The sequence below is a fragment of the Lates calcarifer genome, linkage group LG19 (genome assembly GCF_001640805.2).
Source record: "Lates calcarifer isolate ASB-BC8 linkage group LG19, TLL_Latcal_v3, whole genome shotgun sequence".
NCBI lineage: Eukaryota > Metazoa > Chordata > Actinopteri > Centropomidae > Lates > Lates calcarifer.
Window position 1 is genome coordinate 15,522,020 of NC_066851.1, and position 17,498 is coordinate 15,539,517.

At 42.5% G+C, this 17,498-nt stretch overlaps 1 protein-coding gene across 2 annotated transcripts in view; it reads left to right on the plus strand.

Annotated features, from left to right (window-relative positions):
• The window catches only part of dph6 (diphthamine biosynthesis 6), a 57,117-nt gene that overhangs the window by 12,647 nt on the left and 26,972 nt on the right, over positions 1–17,498 (plus strand). For both annotated transcript variants that reach the window (XM_018663688.2, XM_051078164.1), the window contains 9 exons: positions 2,143–2,216; positions 3,196–3,314; positions 10,724–10,785; positions 11,197–11,291; positions 11,425–11,518; positions 13,463–13,613; positions 14,067–14,192; positions 15,638–15,767; positions 15,919–16,093. In XM_018663688.2, coding sequence (XP_018519204.1) covers positions 2,143–2,216; positions 3,196–3,314; positions 10,724–10,785; positions 11,197–11,291; positions 11,425–11,518; positions 13,463–13,613; positions 14,067–14,192; positions 15,638–15,767; positions 15,919–16,093 — 1,026 coding nt within the window. The remainder of the gene's footprint in view (positions 1–2,142; positions 2,217–3,195; positions 3,315–10,723; positions 10,786–11,196; positions 11,292–11,424; positions 11,519–13,462; positions 13,614–14,066; positions 14,193–15,637; positions 15,768–15,918; positions 16,094–17,498) is intronic.

Sequence of the window (17,498 nt, forward strand, 5' to 3'; positions counted from 1 at the left end):
TGGTGATAGCTATAATAGCGACAAAAACATAACTGCATCCAAAAATAATCATTTTCCAAAGCTATTTGCCAAAAGGTCTCATAGCTAGAGCCTCCACTGAAAACAAGAAGATGTGTGAGAAATTCTGTGTTGTGTTGTGTTATCGTTAGTGGCGAGCATGCCTGGGTAGTATACGGCTGCATGACGTCATGTAATGAGAGTCAGTGGAAGGAGAAGCCATTTAATTGGCTGAGACTGAATTGAACCTCACAGGCCCAAGTACCTACGACAGCCTGCCTCCGGAGAGAGAGGAGGCAGAGGGAGACGGAGAGACAAAAACACAAGACGAGGATGTTTTTCGCTGTTGCTCTGACGCTCTCTGATTCTGTCAGGCTAAGTCTGGTCCTGTCAAGTTTAAAGCCAAGGGACCAAATTGGTGTTGATGTAGCACACTCCTCCAACACTCTCATTCCTATCTCTATTTCTCTTTCTCTCTGTCTTTCCTTATCCCAGTCTTTACCCCCTAATTTGCCTCTTTAGGAAGTGACAATTGTATTTAGGGAAAAGGTTATCATTGTATTAGAATAGAGTGCTGGCCCTGAGGCTTACCTAGAATTACATGACACTGCCTGCAGCCCCCTTCGGTCTGCGCTGGGCTGAAATGTTATCAGTCTGACTTAATTACTGTCACTGGGCAGCGGAATTGACTGTAATGTATATTCCACTGTTGGACATGTTGGAGAGATATTTAAACTTGAGTACTGAATCCCAAGTTCTTAGGATCTCTTTGGTATTTAACTTTAGGTCAAAGGGTTAAATTCTAGCTGCGTATTTGTCTCTGTGTGTTTAGCTTTATACTTCACATCCTTTGCTGCACCGTAAACACCACACACATACATGCACGCAGCCACACACACAGAGAGCACATCCTTTATCTGATTAGCTGGCACGCCTATGTAGAGCTCTGTGTGTGTGTGTGTGTGTGTGTGTGGTGTGTGTGTGTGTGTGTGGGGCACAGCGCGTCGCAGCTCAGCGTCAGGCCCCAGGCAGGGCATGGATTTCATTTAGGAAAGTATCAAAGGTTTACACGCTGTTCGCTTTAATCAGCATGTTTATCAGGCAGAGAAAAATTGCAGGAAGGGACCACAGGGAGAAGGAGGGGTGGGGGGTGGGGGGTGGGGGGTTATCTTAAGGACCAGTAGCCAGGGAAATTGATAATGGCTACAAGGTAATTTACTGGAGACTTGTGCATCCCTCCACTGCTTCTACCCTTGCCTCTCATTCTAATTACAGCCCATGTAATGTTCTAATGAATCTGCAGGTGTGTGTCTGTAGGGGAGGGGCATGGAGGTGGAGGGGAGGCTTATGTATGCATGTGGGTGAGTGTACATCTTATGCTTGCACGTGCGCGCGTGCGTGTGTGTTTGTTTGTGTGTGTGTCACTCTGGATCAAGCCTGTTTTCGTGAGAGAAGATTGAACACATCTCAAGGCTGTGTCAGTATCTCTCGAGTGCATAGTTGTCTCACTGTTTCTGAAATATGAATATGATATGAAAAGCAATTAGATTAGCCCTCAGCAATATTAAAGATACATGCCACTCACAGGCACAATGCTCCGCTGATACTTCAAGTTGTCACCGCGCTTTTCCCCCATCTTCCCCCTCGCTGGGCGTGGAGAGGATGGAAGCCACGGCCAGACGCACTCATCTCCCCTGCTCACGCTAGACTGCTGATAAGGTCCAGGAACCGACTTTAGTGGTGCCGGTGCCTCCAGTCACACACACACACACAGACACACACACTTGCATGTATGCATAAACACTCACGTTCACTCACAGAGCCATGTACGCAAATGTCCAGGGGATATGGGTTGGACCATGAAGGCCTTGATACGACCAGAGTGTAAACATCCCCACAGGACTGTGATCCAATGAAAGGAAGAGCCGCCAGGAATCTGCTTTCTTTGTCTGATTCAGTTTGTGTATGTTAACATGGTGGTTTTGTTCAGATAACACTTTGGGTTACCACTGCAGGTTGAGCAAGGAGTATTTGCCCCCACGGGACAGTGACATCATATTACCATTACAATGAAAGTTGCACATACTGTATAACGGAAAAGGCAAGAAATCTCTGAGGTTAAGTTTCCTCCATTCCCCCCGACAGGAAAAGGAGGGTGTCGAGGCAGTGTCTGTAGGGGCCATTCTCTCAGATTACCAGAGGGTCCGTGTGGAAAATGTGTAAGTCAAACACACGCGCACATTTACGATCTAGAACACACTTTCTATCTTAAAGTGCACACACACTTGCTGCATCTAGGGTGCAGAACACGCACACTCTGTGGTCCACTGAAGGGAAAGAGTACATCCTCTGTAGTCTACCTCGTTGTGTGTTCCAAACTTGGACCGAGTTTTGTTTAAACACATACACACGCACATATACACACTGAGTTTTGTTTATGCCATTTTATTTAGACTAGCTTTGATTTTTATGGTGTGGCTCTGTTTTTATGTAGCAATGATTTCAAGAAAAAGGAATGAAACTGATTGGTTTCATAATTGGCACAATTGTGTTAATATATATAAGAAAAACACACTTTCCCGTTAGGGGTAAAACACAACAGTCTTATTCACAGTAATATGAGATGGTTTCCTTGTGACACAGATACCCATATGTCTTCCTTGTTGTTGGTCTTGTTTTATTCTTTCCCTCATTGTTGTTTTGGCTCTCTCTCCTCTCTCTTTGTTCTCTCTTGTTCTAAATTTACACAAACTGGACACATGGCCCCACAAAAGCTCCCTTCTTATTAACAAATCCTGCTGTCAGTCAACTATTGTTTCCCCTTATACACGCTAGATCCATACACATAAACATCTCAGGCATTTCTTGAGTAGTAGACATTTGTGTGTAGACATTTTGGCTCCAGTTACCTGCTGTGGATGTGTGTGCAAGTTTATGCGACAGACAAGCCCCAGCTTAAGATGGAGTTTTTTTTGTGTTTGTCTCCTCCTTGAATAAAGCCACTGGCAGTGGTGGCAGGTGGGAACATGTGCTGTGGGCCTATCAGGGTGGCAGCCTTCCTGCAAGTGGAGAAGGTGCCCGGCCTAGTTGGCTTTGAAGTTCTTCTGGAGCTGGCAGAAGTTCAATATTAACCACTTTGCATCTCCTTCTGTTTCTACAACCTACCGCTCTCCCTTTTCCCTTTCACCTGTTCCCCAGATGTTTGCGGCTAGGTTTGCAGCCCCTGGCCTACCTGTGGCGCCGAGACCAAGAGTCCCTGCTCTCCGAGATGATATCATCTGACCTCCATGCTATCCTCATCAAAGTCGCCGCCTTCGGTGAGTTTGTGTCTCACTCTTTTGTGTCTTGGCCAGCTGGTGAGCAGTCTGATGTTCCCTCCCTTCTGTTCACCCTTTGTTTTTACTCTCTTTTTACTATTTCTGAAGGTGCCATGTTGGTTAAGTAGCATTTGGCACACGGATTGAAAGGACAGAACTGGGAATAGGAGGAGGAGAGAGGGAGGTGGAACCAGAGAGAAAAAGAGAGACAAGCAGAGTAATGCCCTAATCATTAATCTGTGGCTTAGCAGCGGTGTTGAGACTTGTGCCAGCGGCGAAGGTATTGAAGCAGAGAACAATATGAAAAGATAAGAAGCGCAGAGGGAGGAGGTGTGAGGGAAGTGCGCAGTGGTATTGGGTAGGTGGGTGGAGGGAGGGAGGAGGGAGAGTTGGCAGTTGAGGAATAATCACAGGTGATTGCCCCTCACATTAATGCAACCTGTCAATAAGTGACGCATGTCGCCATTGTGTGTGAGAAACACTGCATTCTCTGCTTATGCATAGCTCAGAATACATGGTCCGTGAAGTGAAGATTAAAATCTGGTATCTCTCATTTACGTTTTTTCAACTGCTTCAGCATTGAGGGAAGAGGTTAATGTGGTGTCACCTGCTCTCTGCCTGCCTGTTTTGGAGCCTGAGGATAGGAAGATCGGATTACTGCATAACAGCAGAGACTAAAAAAAGTTTTCTTTTTTTTTTCCTCTGGTACATGATGTTAAGATCCCTACCTGTATCTACTTGACAGTGCAGCCCGATCTCCTTTGACGGTGCCAGTGATAAATGATAATTACGGCTACAAATGGTTCTTTTTACTCTCAAACTATTCATGGTGATAGATCATCACATAGACATTGTTTACGTGCTGTTAAGTGCTTGTTGTCACCTTTGGTAGCAATCAATCGAAAAGGGGTCCACGGCTGACTGATGACCCGCAGAGCTGAGCAGTGCGTTCAGGATAATTCTGCATATCTTTCAACACTGCTCAAATAACCTCTCATGGAATGCACTTGTCAAGCCATTTATCTTTCGTACTTTATTTGCCGGACCCATTGCTCATTTTTAATGACCTCATGATAGAGGACTTTTTGGTAATAAATAATATGACTTGTCACATGCCCGTCAGGGAGAGCTGATGTCAGAATCCATGTTTCCCGTATTTTTTTCTTCCTCTGTGGGATTATAATTACTGTTTACTAGTTAAAATTTATTTTTATTTCCATCTGTAACCAGTCTGCATTTAATATTAATTGATCAATCATAATGCCAAATTACTCCTCTGGAATAACACACTTGTCGAGAAAACACCACACCTTAAAGACCTCAGTCACCCTATAGCCTCCGTCAAGCTTTCTACTCTAAACACAACTTTGTCCAAAAGCAAATTCTCAGCATTTTTTGGAAGATTATAATTAGAAAGGAAAATCACCTCAGGTGCCTTTGAGTGTGTGCCTTGGCCTTCCCCTCTGTAGATGTTTGTGCGAGTATGTGTGCATGTGTGTGTTTTGGCTACAGGTAAAAAGAAAAGATCTTATCAGCCCTGACTCCTCACCTGTCCCAAGGCAGTGGTAATTAGAAAGGAGAGAGCTGAATAGGGGTGCAAGCGCCCAAGGCATTTTAGACAGCACTCATATAATTGCAGCTTTGGTGGAAGCAGTTCTGAGCAGTGAGGTGTGCTGTTTAGGGCAGATTGGGTGACAGAAGGGCGTACCTGGTGGCCTTTGGTGTTGTGTGTATATATATGTGTGTGTGTGAGAGAGAGAGAGTATGTGTGAGAGTATAAGAAAGAGATTTAAAGGGATTTACTTGTGCAGACCTCATGCAGAGAAAAAAAAAACAACTTTCATAGGGGCAAAGGTTAAGTCCGCATCCGATTTGACAGGCAAAACAGCTTATGATATTCTGCGGTAGTATAAAATGGGTTTTGGTGGGCTGTGAATAGAAGGAAGTCATTCAAGATTAATTTTCCTTCATTAGGTACTCAGAAAGACAGGTGGAAATTAGCGGTGAATGGATAAAGAAAAAAAAAACTTTCTTTCTTAAGGGGGGATATATTCCTTGATGACAAATCCCTGTAAGTGAAAAGACAGCTGTCCAAATGCGGGATGATCCTCTAAGTGAATTCTCTGCAAGTGTTCATTTGCGTGCTGATGGCAGACTAAAACCACAAAAGAGAGAAAGAAGATTTTTAGTCTTTGAAGATGCCAAATTGCATGTAGTGAAGTTAGTTCAACTATATGAGTCAAAGCCTATGAATGTCAGAAAAAACCTTTAATTAGCCAAAAACAAAAAAGCATTTCTCTCAAAAGGGAAATGCATGTTTTTGTTGGGGAGCTGTCTCCTTATAATGCAACATCTCTTGAGCTAACCATGATAATTGGCAATTCCACAAGATAGAATTAAATATTCATGTAATTAGTTAATTGATTGATTAGTGCAGGTGTATATGAGGGCACAGGTTCAGCAGTTAATTGGTCCTCAGCTCCAGAGATAATTGGCATGTGTGAAATCAAGGTCTGTACACCGGAAAACCTTTTATCACTGCATGATCTTTTACCCTTCATACGAGCACAGCCTTTGTGCTGTGAGGAAGGGGAATTTATGTCATAAATTTGCTTTCACTGATCACCTCAACCACTTAAAGACATTGAATATAATTTAATACATACTCAAAGGACAATTAATGTTAAAGACATTGTATAAATTTTACTCACAATTGTTTCAGTGTGGAGGGCAGTGAATGGGCCATTCAGATAGAATTTTTTCTCTGTGTTATCATAAAGACACTAAAGAAATGCAACATACAACCTGCGTTTTTTCAATTGCTTATCATATATTAAGGAAAATTTGAGCTGTAGTACCAATCCATATTGATATGGCAAATGTTTTTAAAGAAATTATACGAGGCAACAATACAAGAAGACATGTTTACAAGATTAGAGCATGATGCACAGGATTCAGACTCTATCAGACACTGTATTATCTGTACCTGCAAAAACACTAGATACAATTTGCTCCTGGAATTAAGTGCACTGTCCTCAAACCCAGGCCAAATTAAGTTTTAGTCATTTCAGTTACTCAGTTCATATTATCTATTGTTGACTTCGTACTGTACCACAGTAAAGCACTGAAGCGTCACTTACACATTTAAACACTGCTAACAGTCAACCTCAGTTGCTTTCTGCTCAGTCAGTTCAGAAACTTGTAAAAGGCAAATAATATTACAGTCAGGTTGTCAAACAAAGAAAAACTTAATTTAATCCTTCAGTCAGTTGGAGGTATGTTTGCTTGATTAAAAAAATATTGAAAAATCACAATTGATTTTGTCTAAAATCCAAATATATTCAGTTTATTATCGCATACTATAAAGAAAAGCTGTCGGTGCTCACAATGGTGAAGCTGTGGCTTGAAAAAAGATTAGATTACTCACTAATCAAAACAGATGCCAATTTATTTCTGTCAGTCAACTGATTAATAGATCAATAGTTTTAGCTATGATGTCACTGAATCCATTGTTCTCTCAGTACTTTTTTTATTACTTAATTTCTTGAAGACACTTTTGGCCTTTATGATGACTTGAAATGAGGAAACAGAGAGAGGAGGAGAGGATGACCTACAACAAAACTGCAATTACATGGTCAGTACTTTAAAAGCCTCATTGCTCTTACCGCTCGCTTTTTTAATGAAAGTTAATAACATTTGCGGTCCCACAGTAAGAAAACATACACAAAAGGACACCTCATGAAGTTAAGTAGACAACAATTTAACCTATGTTTTAGTATGATGGCCAGCAGTTGTTTGTTTTTTTTAAAAAACACCTGCCACACATCAGACCTTTGTGTAAATTCACCAAAACTGATTGAGGTAAATTTTGTCCAGTTTAATGTGGTTGCAAGAACCTTCAGTTTCTTCCTTTTGATTTGTTGGACTGAAAAGATTTCATCTTGATGTGATCGTTACACAATTCACACTGCCTATTATTCTGTTCACAGACACTGAATTTCAGATAAGAGCCTGACAAATTTCATATATAACCTTAATCTTATCATCCTTTGTACGGTGCCGCCTCCCTCTCCCTCTTTCTTCCTCTCCGTCCTGTATTTCTCTGTCTCTCTCCTCTGAAGATTAGGTGATAGTGAACAGCCATTGTTTTGGCGCGGGGGTCTTTGAGAGCGTTGTTTAAAGGCTGATGCAGCTCACCTACTAGGGAGGAGATGCTTATTTCATCCATTTAAAGGCTAAAATGTTACACATCATGAATCCAATTTTCTCTGCCTTTTCTCTCTGAAGGCAGGGATTAAAGCCGAGCTGTCAGCTGGCACGCCAGATCTTAAGACAACCCGCGGATGTCTGCGATACTGCGCTCAGCTCAGCTCAGACAGTATCTACAATCTCCTGGCTTTTAATTTAGCATTAGACTCAGTAAGCAAAAATCACAAGTGGTTTCAATTAAATAGGTAACTCAGTGCTGTGGGTTTGCATGAATCAACCTCTTCAAGGTGGGAAAAGGCCAATCATGATCGTTAAAAAGAATTAGTGCAAAAGTGTGCTCTGGAAATAATTGCCATTGACTTCTTTCAGGGTAGAAGTGAGAGTAGCATTTTCTGAGAGAGAGGAGAGAGAGAATATGTTTTTTTTTTTTTTTTATCTGAGAACTTTGCCTTTTGGTCCAAGAAGTGAATTTAAAAAGTGAATTTTTAAGCACAATCAAAGGGTTTCCCAGATTTCACTTGTTATTGCAAACTTTCTGCTATATGGTTAACTTGTATTGTGTCGTATAATGCTGTGCATTTTTCTAAGGATAACTTTTTACAGTTTTTCATACCTCAGTATAAAACTAACTTGATTGTCCAAATGGCTCCTGGTTTCTTAGTAAACTTTTTATTCCTCACTAATTTCAGCCCCTTAAATGTCGACAAGGTTTTTTAAAAAAATGCTCTCCCTCATTACTGGACTCCCTGGTTTTAAAGTTCACTGAATTTAATTGGAGTTTTATAGGATAATACGAGGTAAAAAGCCCTCTTAAAGGAGAGCCATTCCTCTCAGTCTCTCTTAGGGAAGCTCCTCTCTCTCCAAAGAGCGGTCTTGCTGTCTCTGTCGGTAGACTAATGGCAGCTTCTAGTGGGCTTATTTGGGTTTAATGTGGCATAATGAGGTTAGGTAATTGGGTTTAGGTCAAGTTGTAAAACAGGTTCAGAGGAGACAGAGATGTGAAGATCATGTAAATGAGTGGTGTTAGATCGCTGAAGGCTCACACCGGTGGCTACTCAAAAGACTTCTCAAAGTGCGTATTCTACAAACGCAAGCTCACTCCACCTATCCTCATTTCCAAATGGTTCCAGTAACCTTAAGTCAGTCAGGAACATCAATTAAGAAAACACTCATACAAGTGCTAAGTGGTCTTGGGAGGAATGCGTCCACATTAATGCCATCTTGGTATCATATTATCACTCACTCCTGTCTTCCTCAATTTCCATCGTCCTCTTCCCTCCTTGTAAATATCAAATCATGTATCATATATTATTTAAGAGCAGGGAAGTTAATGAACATATTAAAAAACGTGGCATCCCCTCAGCAATTTGGAGCCAATTATTAAAATTTGTTAAAAGGCATGACTAATTAAAGAGGATATTTAAATGGGATTGAATTTTAATGCTCTTTTTTCCTCCCTCCTTATTACCTTTGTGGCAGGGTTAAGATGAGAGGATGTTGAGATTAGATATTCTCACACTAATTAAGACCACAGATCCCCTGGGTAGAGAATAAGGGCCTGCCTCATTCTCTCCCCTCCTACACTCCCCTCCCTTCCTCCACCGTGGCCCTTCGTCTCTCTTCCCCCAGTAGCGCCGGACCGCCAGGGCCCGGAGGAGAGACACAGCTGGGATTAAGATGAACTCAGGATGGGATGCGACGTCCTTCCTTCACGTCTCCTCTCCCTTCCCCTCTCGTCTCCCATCCGTTGCTCCCCATGGGGCCCCACGGATGACACATTAACCTTTGAGGCTGTCAGGCCATGAGAAAAGAGAGATTCTCACATTACGATTAACTTTGTTCCTTTAATTAAACACATGCACGTGCCGATGAACAGGATCATGCGATGCCTCGGAACAGAGGAGCTATATTAGATTTTCTGAGAAATTATTAGGGACAATTCAACAAATTTTTTTTTATTGCGATGGCATTACTGTCACAACTACACATCACTCTGTATAGGTCATCAGTAACTTGTTAATGATCATGTCAAATAATTAATAGACAGTCACAGAAAGAGAAAATGGAAAATGTTGAAGAATAGAGCAATCCACTGCCAGTGACCATTAAGATGTACTTCTTACTTTTAAGAGTCACGTCTTTTACAATAAATATGGTGGAAGGAACATATAACTACATGGTTTGGAACTTCCTAAAATTTAGCATTTTACATTCATGTCCTGTTATGTTATTATTGTTCCATTCATTGTAGAAAGCACCTGGTACTCTGGCCTTTTTTTTTTTTTTTCCTTTTGTAAAGAATGTACAGTAGGAAAACGTAGGCTGCACTTTCTTTGTGAGAGGAGTTGTTTACAGGGTGAGATGGAGTTCAGCGCAGTGCCATCAGGAACAGGTGCCTGGCAGACAAAATCAGGGTTTAGTGTCACAGAAGTAAAATCCTCAGACGCTCAATAAGCTCAGTAAAGTGTTCACTGTTTAAGTGCACCCATTATTCCTGATAATATGTATATAATCCCAAATAAGACTGATCAAAGTTGTAATCTTTCATTGAGGCTTTGGTATAGATTTGGATATCTTGTTAAAAGGGCAGGGGGTTATGGCGTAAGTCTGTTTTTATTTTTTCTCAGAGTGTGTTTGTTTGGTTGGTTACTTGTCTGGGGAGTGAGTGCCTGTGAGCTCGTGTTTTAGGAGTGTGCCACCACTGGGTAGGCATACAAAGCTCTCCTCCATCCTTCTCTTCCCCTCCTTCTTTTCTCTCCCATGCCTGTGAGTCACTTCCATGCACCATTTCAGGGGAAGGGGAGGGAAAAGGCAAATAAACAAGATCTCTTTCCAGAGTTTATGTTCTCAAAGGGGGAACTAGATGAAGGGGGCGGCGGGCGAGCGGGGGGTGTGTGGGGGGTCTGCGGCCAGCAATTGAAAACTGTTGCCCTTACCCGGAGAGATCTGTGTACACTACTTGCAAAGTCAAACAAATAGATCCAGGGTGCAGGTTTACGTGTGTGTTTGTGCGACTGCCCGTAAACCTCCCCGCCTGTCATCTTTAATCACTGTTCTCTGTTCCTGATCAGACCTCTCTCTCTCTCTCTTTCTCTCTCTCTCTCTCTCTCTCTCTCTCTGTTTCCATACGTGTGTCTGTGTGCGATGGTGTTTTGTGTGTGTATTTCTGTCTTTGTGCATATTTCTCACGTTGGTGCCAGGCCTGGATCCAGAGAAGCACTTAGGAAAACCTCTGGCTGACATGGAGCCCTATCTGAAACAGGTCACTCTGCCGCCTTGTTAAACTCTTGACTGCAGCACTTCCATGCATTTCTGTGTGTGTATCATTTGCATACTGTCAGGTTACCTTATGTTCATGTTCAAAGTCGTCCAAAGTCTTAAAACATCTTGAAGTGCTTAATCTAAATTCAAAGCTCAATACTACAGTGAAATATATTTTCTTTCACTTTAATTTTTAGTTTCAGAATGACTGTATCCTCAGTGTGCTACTTTTAGTGATTTATTGTAAGAAAATCACAGTCAACCACATTCTGGCTTTACCACAGTGTTGCAATTGGATTTGGTATTTTTCTCTTGAACTGGAGTCAGAAAGGTCTAATTGACTTGACTTGACTTTATTGTGTTTGAATGAAAAGCATGAATTTGAATAAATTGTTCTGTTTTCATCGATTAGCTCTCCCAGAAATATGGAGTCCATATTTGTGGAGAAGGAGGTGAATATGAAACCTTCACCCTCGATTGTCCTCTCTTCAAAAAGAAGATTGTTATGTGAGTAATGCACTGGAAACTCACAAGTATTTGTCTTAGTTACACTTTTTTTACGTGGCTGCATTGACTTTGGAAAGGTTTTTTTTTTTTTTTTGCCATCAATAACATGAACGTTTTTTGTGTGTTGGTGCAGTGATGCAGCAGAGACAGTGATCCACTCAGCAGATGCCTTTGCTCCAGTTGGTTACTTGCGCTTCACCAAGATGCACACCGAGAACAAAGACAACGTGAGTCAAACTTCTGAAAGAATCCACGAGTGCAACTTGTTTCACAAATAAGATCGATGCCGTTCAATGCGGAATCAATAATCTCACAACAAAAGTTTGAGTCGCTCTCGGGTTGATTACTTTAAAACCACTCTAAGGGCAAAACAAATACAAGAACAAAACCCTTTGGTGTTTGATAACTTTGTCGAGGAGGAGAGAAACACAGCACTGTAGGGCAGGGTTCAGATCAACCTCCAGAGGGCCAATCTCTCTCTCCCCGCACTCTCTCGCTCTCGGTCTCTCCCTTCATCCCTCGCACTCTCTCCTCTAGCCCCACATGGCCTACTTTGACGTCTGCAATATTCACTGCAGCCCGAAACTAGGCCCAGCTTAATAAACATGTCTGCTCACATTAAGGCGCTTTGCATTCAGGTAGCTTGCTTAGCGGACACAGGCGGGGGGGCTGCAGAGAGGCGGTAGGAAATGGCTTTTGGTATATTAGAAGGAGCTGAATGAGGCTTCACAGACTGGAGGGGTGACACTTTGAAACATTTTACTTTCCTTGCAAAAGCAGAAAACTTGACCATGGCTAAATCATTAAAAATGCTGTTACGGATTGACATTGACCTCATTTATTTATGTGTACTTTTAATTACTCTTGTTCAAATTGTCTGGTTTAATAAGACACCTACTGGCTGATGAATGTTCCTGGCAACAGGAAGTGCTGCTCGTGTGCTGCTGTATTTGTTGCAGCAAGTTTAAGGGGTTGCACTGAGGGATGGCGCTTGCCTGTAGATCAACATGTCCTCCGGGGTAAAGCGTGTGATTTGCACGTGTGTTTCTTTGCACATCGCACGATAATGTGTTTCATATTTGTATATGTGCAAGAGAGTGTGTGTTCCTGTTTGTAGCCTCGTTTGTGTGTATGTGTGCGTCTGCATGTTGGGTGGGGGCTGGTACTGTTGTGGACAAAAAAACATACCCCCATCCCACAACCTCCGTGACCCTGCAGCCTCACTCCCTACAGCTATATATTTTTTCTTCTTCACTCCCCACGCTGCCGCTCCCACCCCCATTGTACAAACACACACACACACACACACACATGCTCCCACAGCCCCCCCTAGGTTTCTGGGGGAAGAGCAGGGAGATCCAGGGTCTGCAAGGGGTGGGGAAGGCAGGGGCTGGGAGGTGGGGGGTGGGGGTGGCGGGGTGCAGGCAACCAGGGGAGAACCTGCCCTGGTTCAGCCTTCTGAAGCTCTTCTCGTCAGGGTGACAGATCTGCGGTGACACCAGCACTAGAGGAAACTGCACCGTGCTCAGGGGGTGGGGATGGACCACCATCATTTGCCCTCCGTTAATGCTAGTCAAGCTATTTTTCATGCTGGCCAGGAGAGAGGGGCTGAAGTATAATTAATTTGATTATCATATGGCCTAATGCAGTTGACAGCAGATGAGGGGGTGAATGAGTGTTGGGTGGGTGGGGGAGTGGGGGGGGTTGTTGAGAAAATATGAAATATGTATTTAAATGTGTGATGCCCCAGCAGGATTTGGCAGGTAATATGTGTGCCTTAGAGAATGGTAATGATTTGTTATTTAAAGAAGTAGCAGAGTGTAGTATAAGTAGGAAGAAGAAAAAAAAAACCTGGTGAAATCCAAAACATGTCTCACCCATCCAGTCATGAGTTTTGACTGACAGCCAGCGTGATTGAATCTACAGTATCAGAAAACACCACTCCCTGTTCGCCTGAACCACGAATATGTTAGCATGTTGTTTCATATTCATTCACCTTGAAGTTATGTGTGCCTGGGCCCTTGTCATGAAAGACTGACACGCGCAGCCCGCTTGGTGGGGTATTTGAAAAGGTTGGCTAATTATACAGCGTTTTGTCTGTCTATGCAAAAGGCTCAGTGCTCTTTGGTGGGCGTTTGGCCTGATGTATTCCCTGTGGTGCTTTATTGCAGGATGTGGTGGCGGGAGCTTTGCCCCATGGTAGTTGTCCTTGCCAGAGCGCCATTGACAAGATGACTGAGGAGGTGGAATATGCTGATCAAGCTGAAGACAACCAGCAAGAATTTACATCAAATTGTGACCTTAGTTGTCAGCAGGGCCACGGTGAGATTCATTTATTGTGAGACATGCGTGCATGAGCTTGTGTTTTGTGTGTGTGTGTGTGCGTGTGCACGTGCACGTGCGCACAAGCACATATGGGTGTGTCAGATGATATCTGTGTGTGGCTAGCGCTCCCTGAATCTGTGTCATGCGGCCAGCATCATGATGCTGGTGTTTTTGAGTGACTGTTTGACAAGAGCTGTCATTTCAGAAGTGTATTTGTGACAGTCTCTGAATTCGTTTCTCCTTTGATATAAACCACCTATGCATGAGTTCCCCCTCATACAGTATCCGTCCTGGTTATAAATGAAGGCAGATATGGTATGACATACTTATTTTATATGTCCTGAAATCAAGCATTATAAATGTTGGACTAGCCATTTGTGGTGCTGACTGCGTGTAATTCTAAACCTGTTAACCCTCTTCCTCATCATTTTATCGCATCTCCTCTTGCAGATCTCCATCCATCCTGCTCACCTAGGAGCTCTAGAGGCTATCAGTGGATCTCTGGCATCAGCGGCCTTCAGAGCCAGGACCCTGGAATCCAGGGCCAGACTTCGGCAGCTTTCGTACAACTGCAAAGTAAGGGAAAGTGCGAGACAGAGAAAGCACAAGAGAGTGAAGACTTATGAAGAACACGGTGTACTAGAACTGTGGACAGACTTTTAGATATCTACATTCAGGAAAAAACACAAGGATCTACTAGAAAATTCTTTTTTGCCTGTCATAAATCGCAGAAGCAAAAGGCACACAGAACGGCACACACAAATAAACTAACCTTTAATATGTCATGTTTTCTTTGATGAAATAAAAATTCCATCTTTGATATGATCAAGGGGAGATGATACAGAATTTCTTTGTCCAGGGGTGATTTAAGCAGCTCAGTATAACAGACTCTGCAGGGCTGTAGTGTACTACTTTAGCCCTAAAAAAAACAATGGAGAGAATCATATGGGGAAAACTTCTTTGTCCCTTGGGTGCCTTTCTTTCTCCTTGCTGTGTTAGCTAAACGCACACACGGAGGTGTAGCAGAGCTTGAAAAGTCGTTGCCTATTCAAAAGTGCTTGTCAACCCAGCAGGCAAAAACCCTGTGTGTCAGAGGCTCCATCCGTCATGAGAATGGGATAGTGAGTCGGCCACCAAACAAGGACAGGCATTTTAAATTAACTCAAACCAGGCCTCTCTTTAAACACACACGCAATGAAGTCATGTTGGGTGGGTTATCGTTTTTGCCCTGCAGAAGTTTAAAAGTGCACGCTTTTACAGTGTATCTCAGTCTTTTTTTTCCCCTCTCTTTCTCCTTTTTGATGGAGAAAGAGGAGCAAAAGATGAAAAGCATATTTAATGTTTATCGTGGTGCTCGGCTGAACAGCCTTCACAGTGCAGAGACAATATTAAACAAGTTAATATTTAATGAACAACCTCTTTGTATGGGGGCGAAGTAGTCTGAGACGCTGGTGTTGGCAAAGGAAAAACAAACTTGAAGCTCTTTCAGATGATTGTAGGGAGAACAGCTTTGCTTTGAGCCCTTGCGCCTGCGTTCGCATCCAAAGCCTACGATGTGCACACATACTGTGTCAGACTGTTCTTTATAAGAAGGGACAAACACCATTATCACTTTAAAGTGAATTTCAGTGTCAGAAAGAAAAACATCCATTAAACTATCCACCACTTAACTACAATGGTGATAACGTACAAATGGCTGTTTGAACTGATTTGCTATATTTGTAGGTACAGCAGCCTGGCAGCTTCAACTGAACTCTGACAACATGGTCCCAAATTGCTACTGAATATACACCTTAAAGCATATATCTGTCCACGAACTTAGACTGGAGTATTTGTTCAATGGCAACCTTATGAATTATAGTGGAAGTGGATAAAGGTTGCTGTTTTGTCAAAATAAGAGGTACAAAAAGAGAACTTTGGTTTTAGGTCAAACATCTATGTAAATGCAGGTATGGTTATATTATTGTAATTAATGGTATATTGTATGCTGTATTCATATATAATGTGTTGCCTGTGTCCAGGTGAGTTGGACAGCAGGGCCTGGAAGATGAAGGACATTATCTTGGTTCACCTGTATGTGAGCAGTATGGAAGACTTTGGTCCACTCAACACTGTGTATAAGAAACACTTTGGCATAAACCCTCCCGCCAGGTAAAGGTGTAAACACACATTTAGGCTTTTCTCTGTGTCTGTCTCCTCTGTTACAGAAAGGCTTAAAAGTATTTGCTTTGACAGGATTTTTATTCTTAATTTGAGTCATTATTACAGCTTTCATTCCACATTCGCCCTCTTTTTCTTGTAGGGTGTGCGTCCAGGCTCCTCTGCCTGCTGGTCAGCGGCTGCAGATGGACTGTCTGCTCCATGACTGGTCTGAGCCCCTGAAGGAAGGCTGCTTCCACCAGAAGGAAGCCCTGCATGTCCAGAGTCTGTCCCACTGGGCCCCAGCCAACATCGGGCCCTACAGCCAGGCCCTCAGGGTAAGACTCTTAAGTACCACAACAAGGAGAGGTGGTGGGTATGGTGTTGACAGGTTGAATTTGATGGCAGCCAGAAAGGAAAATATCATGCTTAAACAAGCCTAATTTTTCACGTAGAGCTGCAACTAACAATAATCTCCATCATCAGTTAATCTGTCAGTTGGTTTTGGGGTTAACTGATCCATGCTTTAGTCTATACAATGGTTTAATAGTAATTTTCTGTTGACAATCAATCATTCAGTTGACTAGTCAGCTCAGCTTTGCTGTCTTGTTAAAGAATATCCTTTTAAATTATGTGAATTCTCAGTAGTTTAATATATTGTTATCAGTTTATTCTAATCCTCATGTACCTGCTTTGGCTACTGATTGTAAAAGATAGTGAAACATCTTCTAATCTCTTGATCCTTGTCTGAGTGGGGCAAAGCAGAAAAACAAGGAAGATTATTTTCTTTTGTGTCATTGTAAAGAAAGCAAAGTATCACCCTGGGAGGGCAAATAATGGATTAATGGAGGAATACTGAGGATTAATATGATGAATGATAAATCTCTGGTGATTCTTATGACACTTTGTTGTGCTTGACTCTCACAAAGCAACTGAACTATCCCAGATTATGTGCCTTGTGCGTGTCTCATTTTTTGCATAGATGCATGCATGCAGATGCATGTGATTGTTGTTTTGTGCAATTGTTTGTTCTCATTACTACTTTTATGTGTACATGTAAATATGTATCCCCATTACGGTGGGCAGTATGTATCCATTTTTGCACTTGTTTGTAAAGCTACGAATCGAACTTCTTTCATATTGTTTCAAAACCAGAAAGAATGTTGAATTCAAAGGCAGAGCAGAGGAAGTGTGGGCCGTGGTTGCACGGTTGGCTTGGTGTTTTGTTTACCCAGTGTGTATTATATGGGATTACACTTGTCAAGGTACTGTCAACAAGGATAGTGTCCATCTCCTCCACGCTGTCCTTGATCCTGCAGCCAAATCCGTCTATGAGTGAGAACATGTGTGGATTAGCCATTCGTTTTGAGCCTGACGGCATATCTCACCAGTGTGTCACTGAAGCTCAGAGGAGCTTGTGCAGTTTGGATTCCTAAGATGTAACCTACAGAGTCAGGTTTGCTTTTAACATGCCAGCAGTGTTTGATTTCCTCAATGGAGTCTCATTGAGACATGAAATTGAAGTCAGCTGTGGGCATGTGCTATTGCATCTGGAACACGGTCTAATCTCTCATCCCCCTAATGATCTTTCATATCCAAAGCAGTTTGAGAAAACAATGAGAGGAGTTTGCTTGCTCAGAGCTTCATATGACCCCTGCGTCGTCTCTCAGTGTGTCTGCTCCTCCTCCACGCTACGATGACTTAATTTGATCAAAAATGTATTAACAACTCTTCAGTACAGCT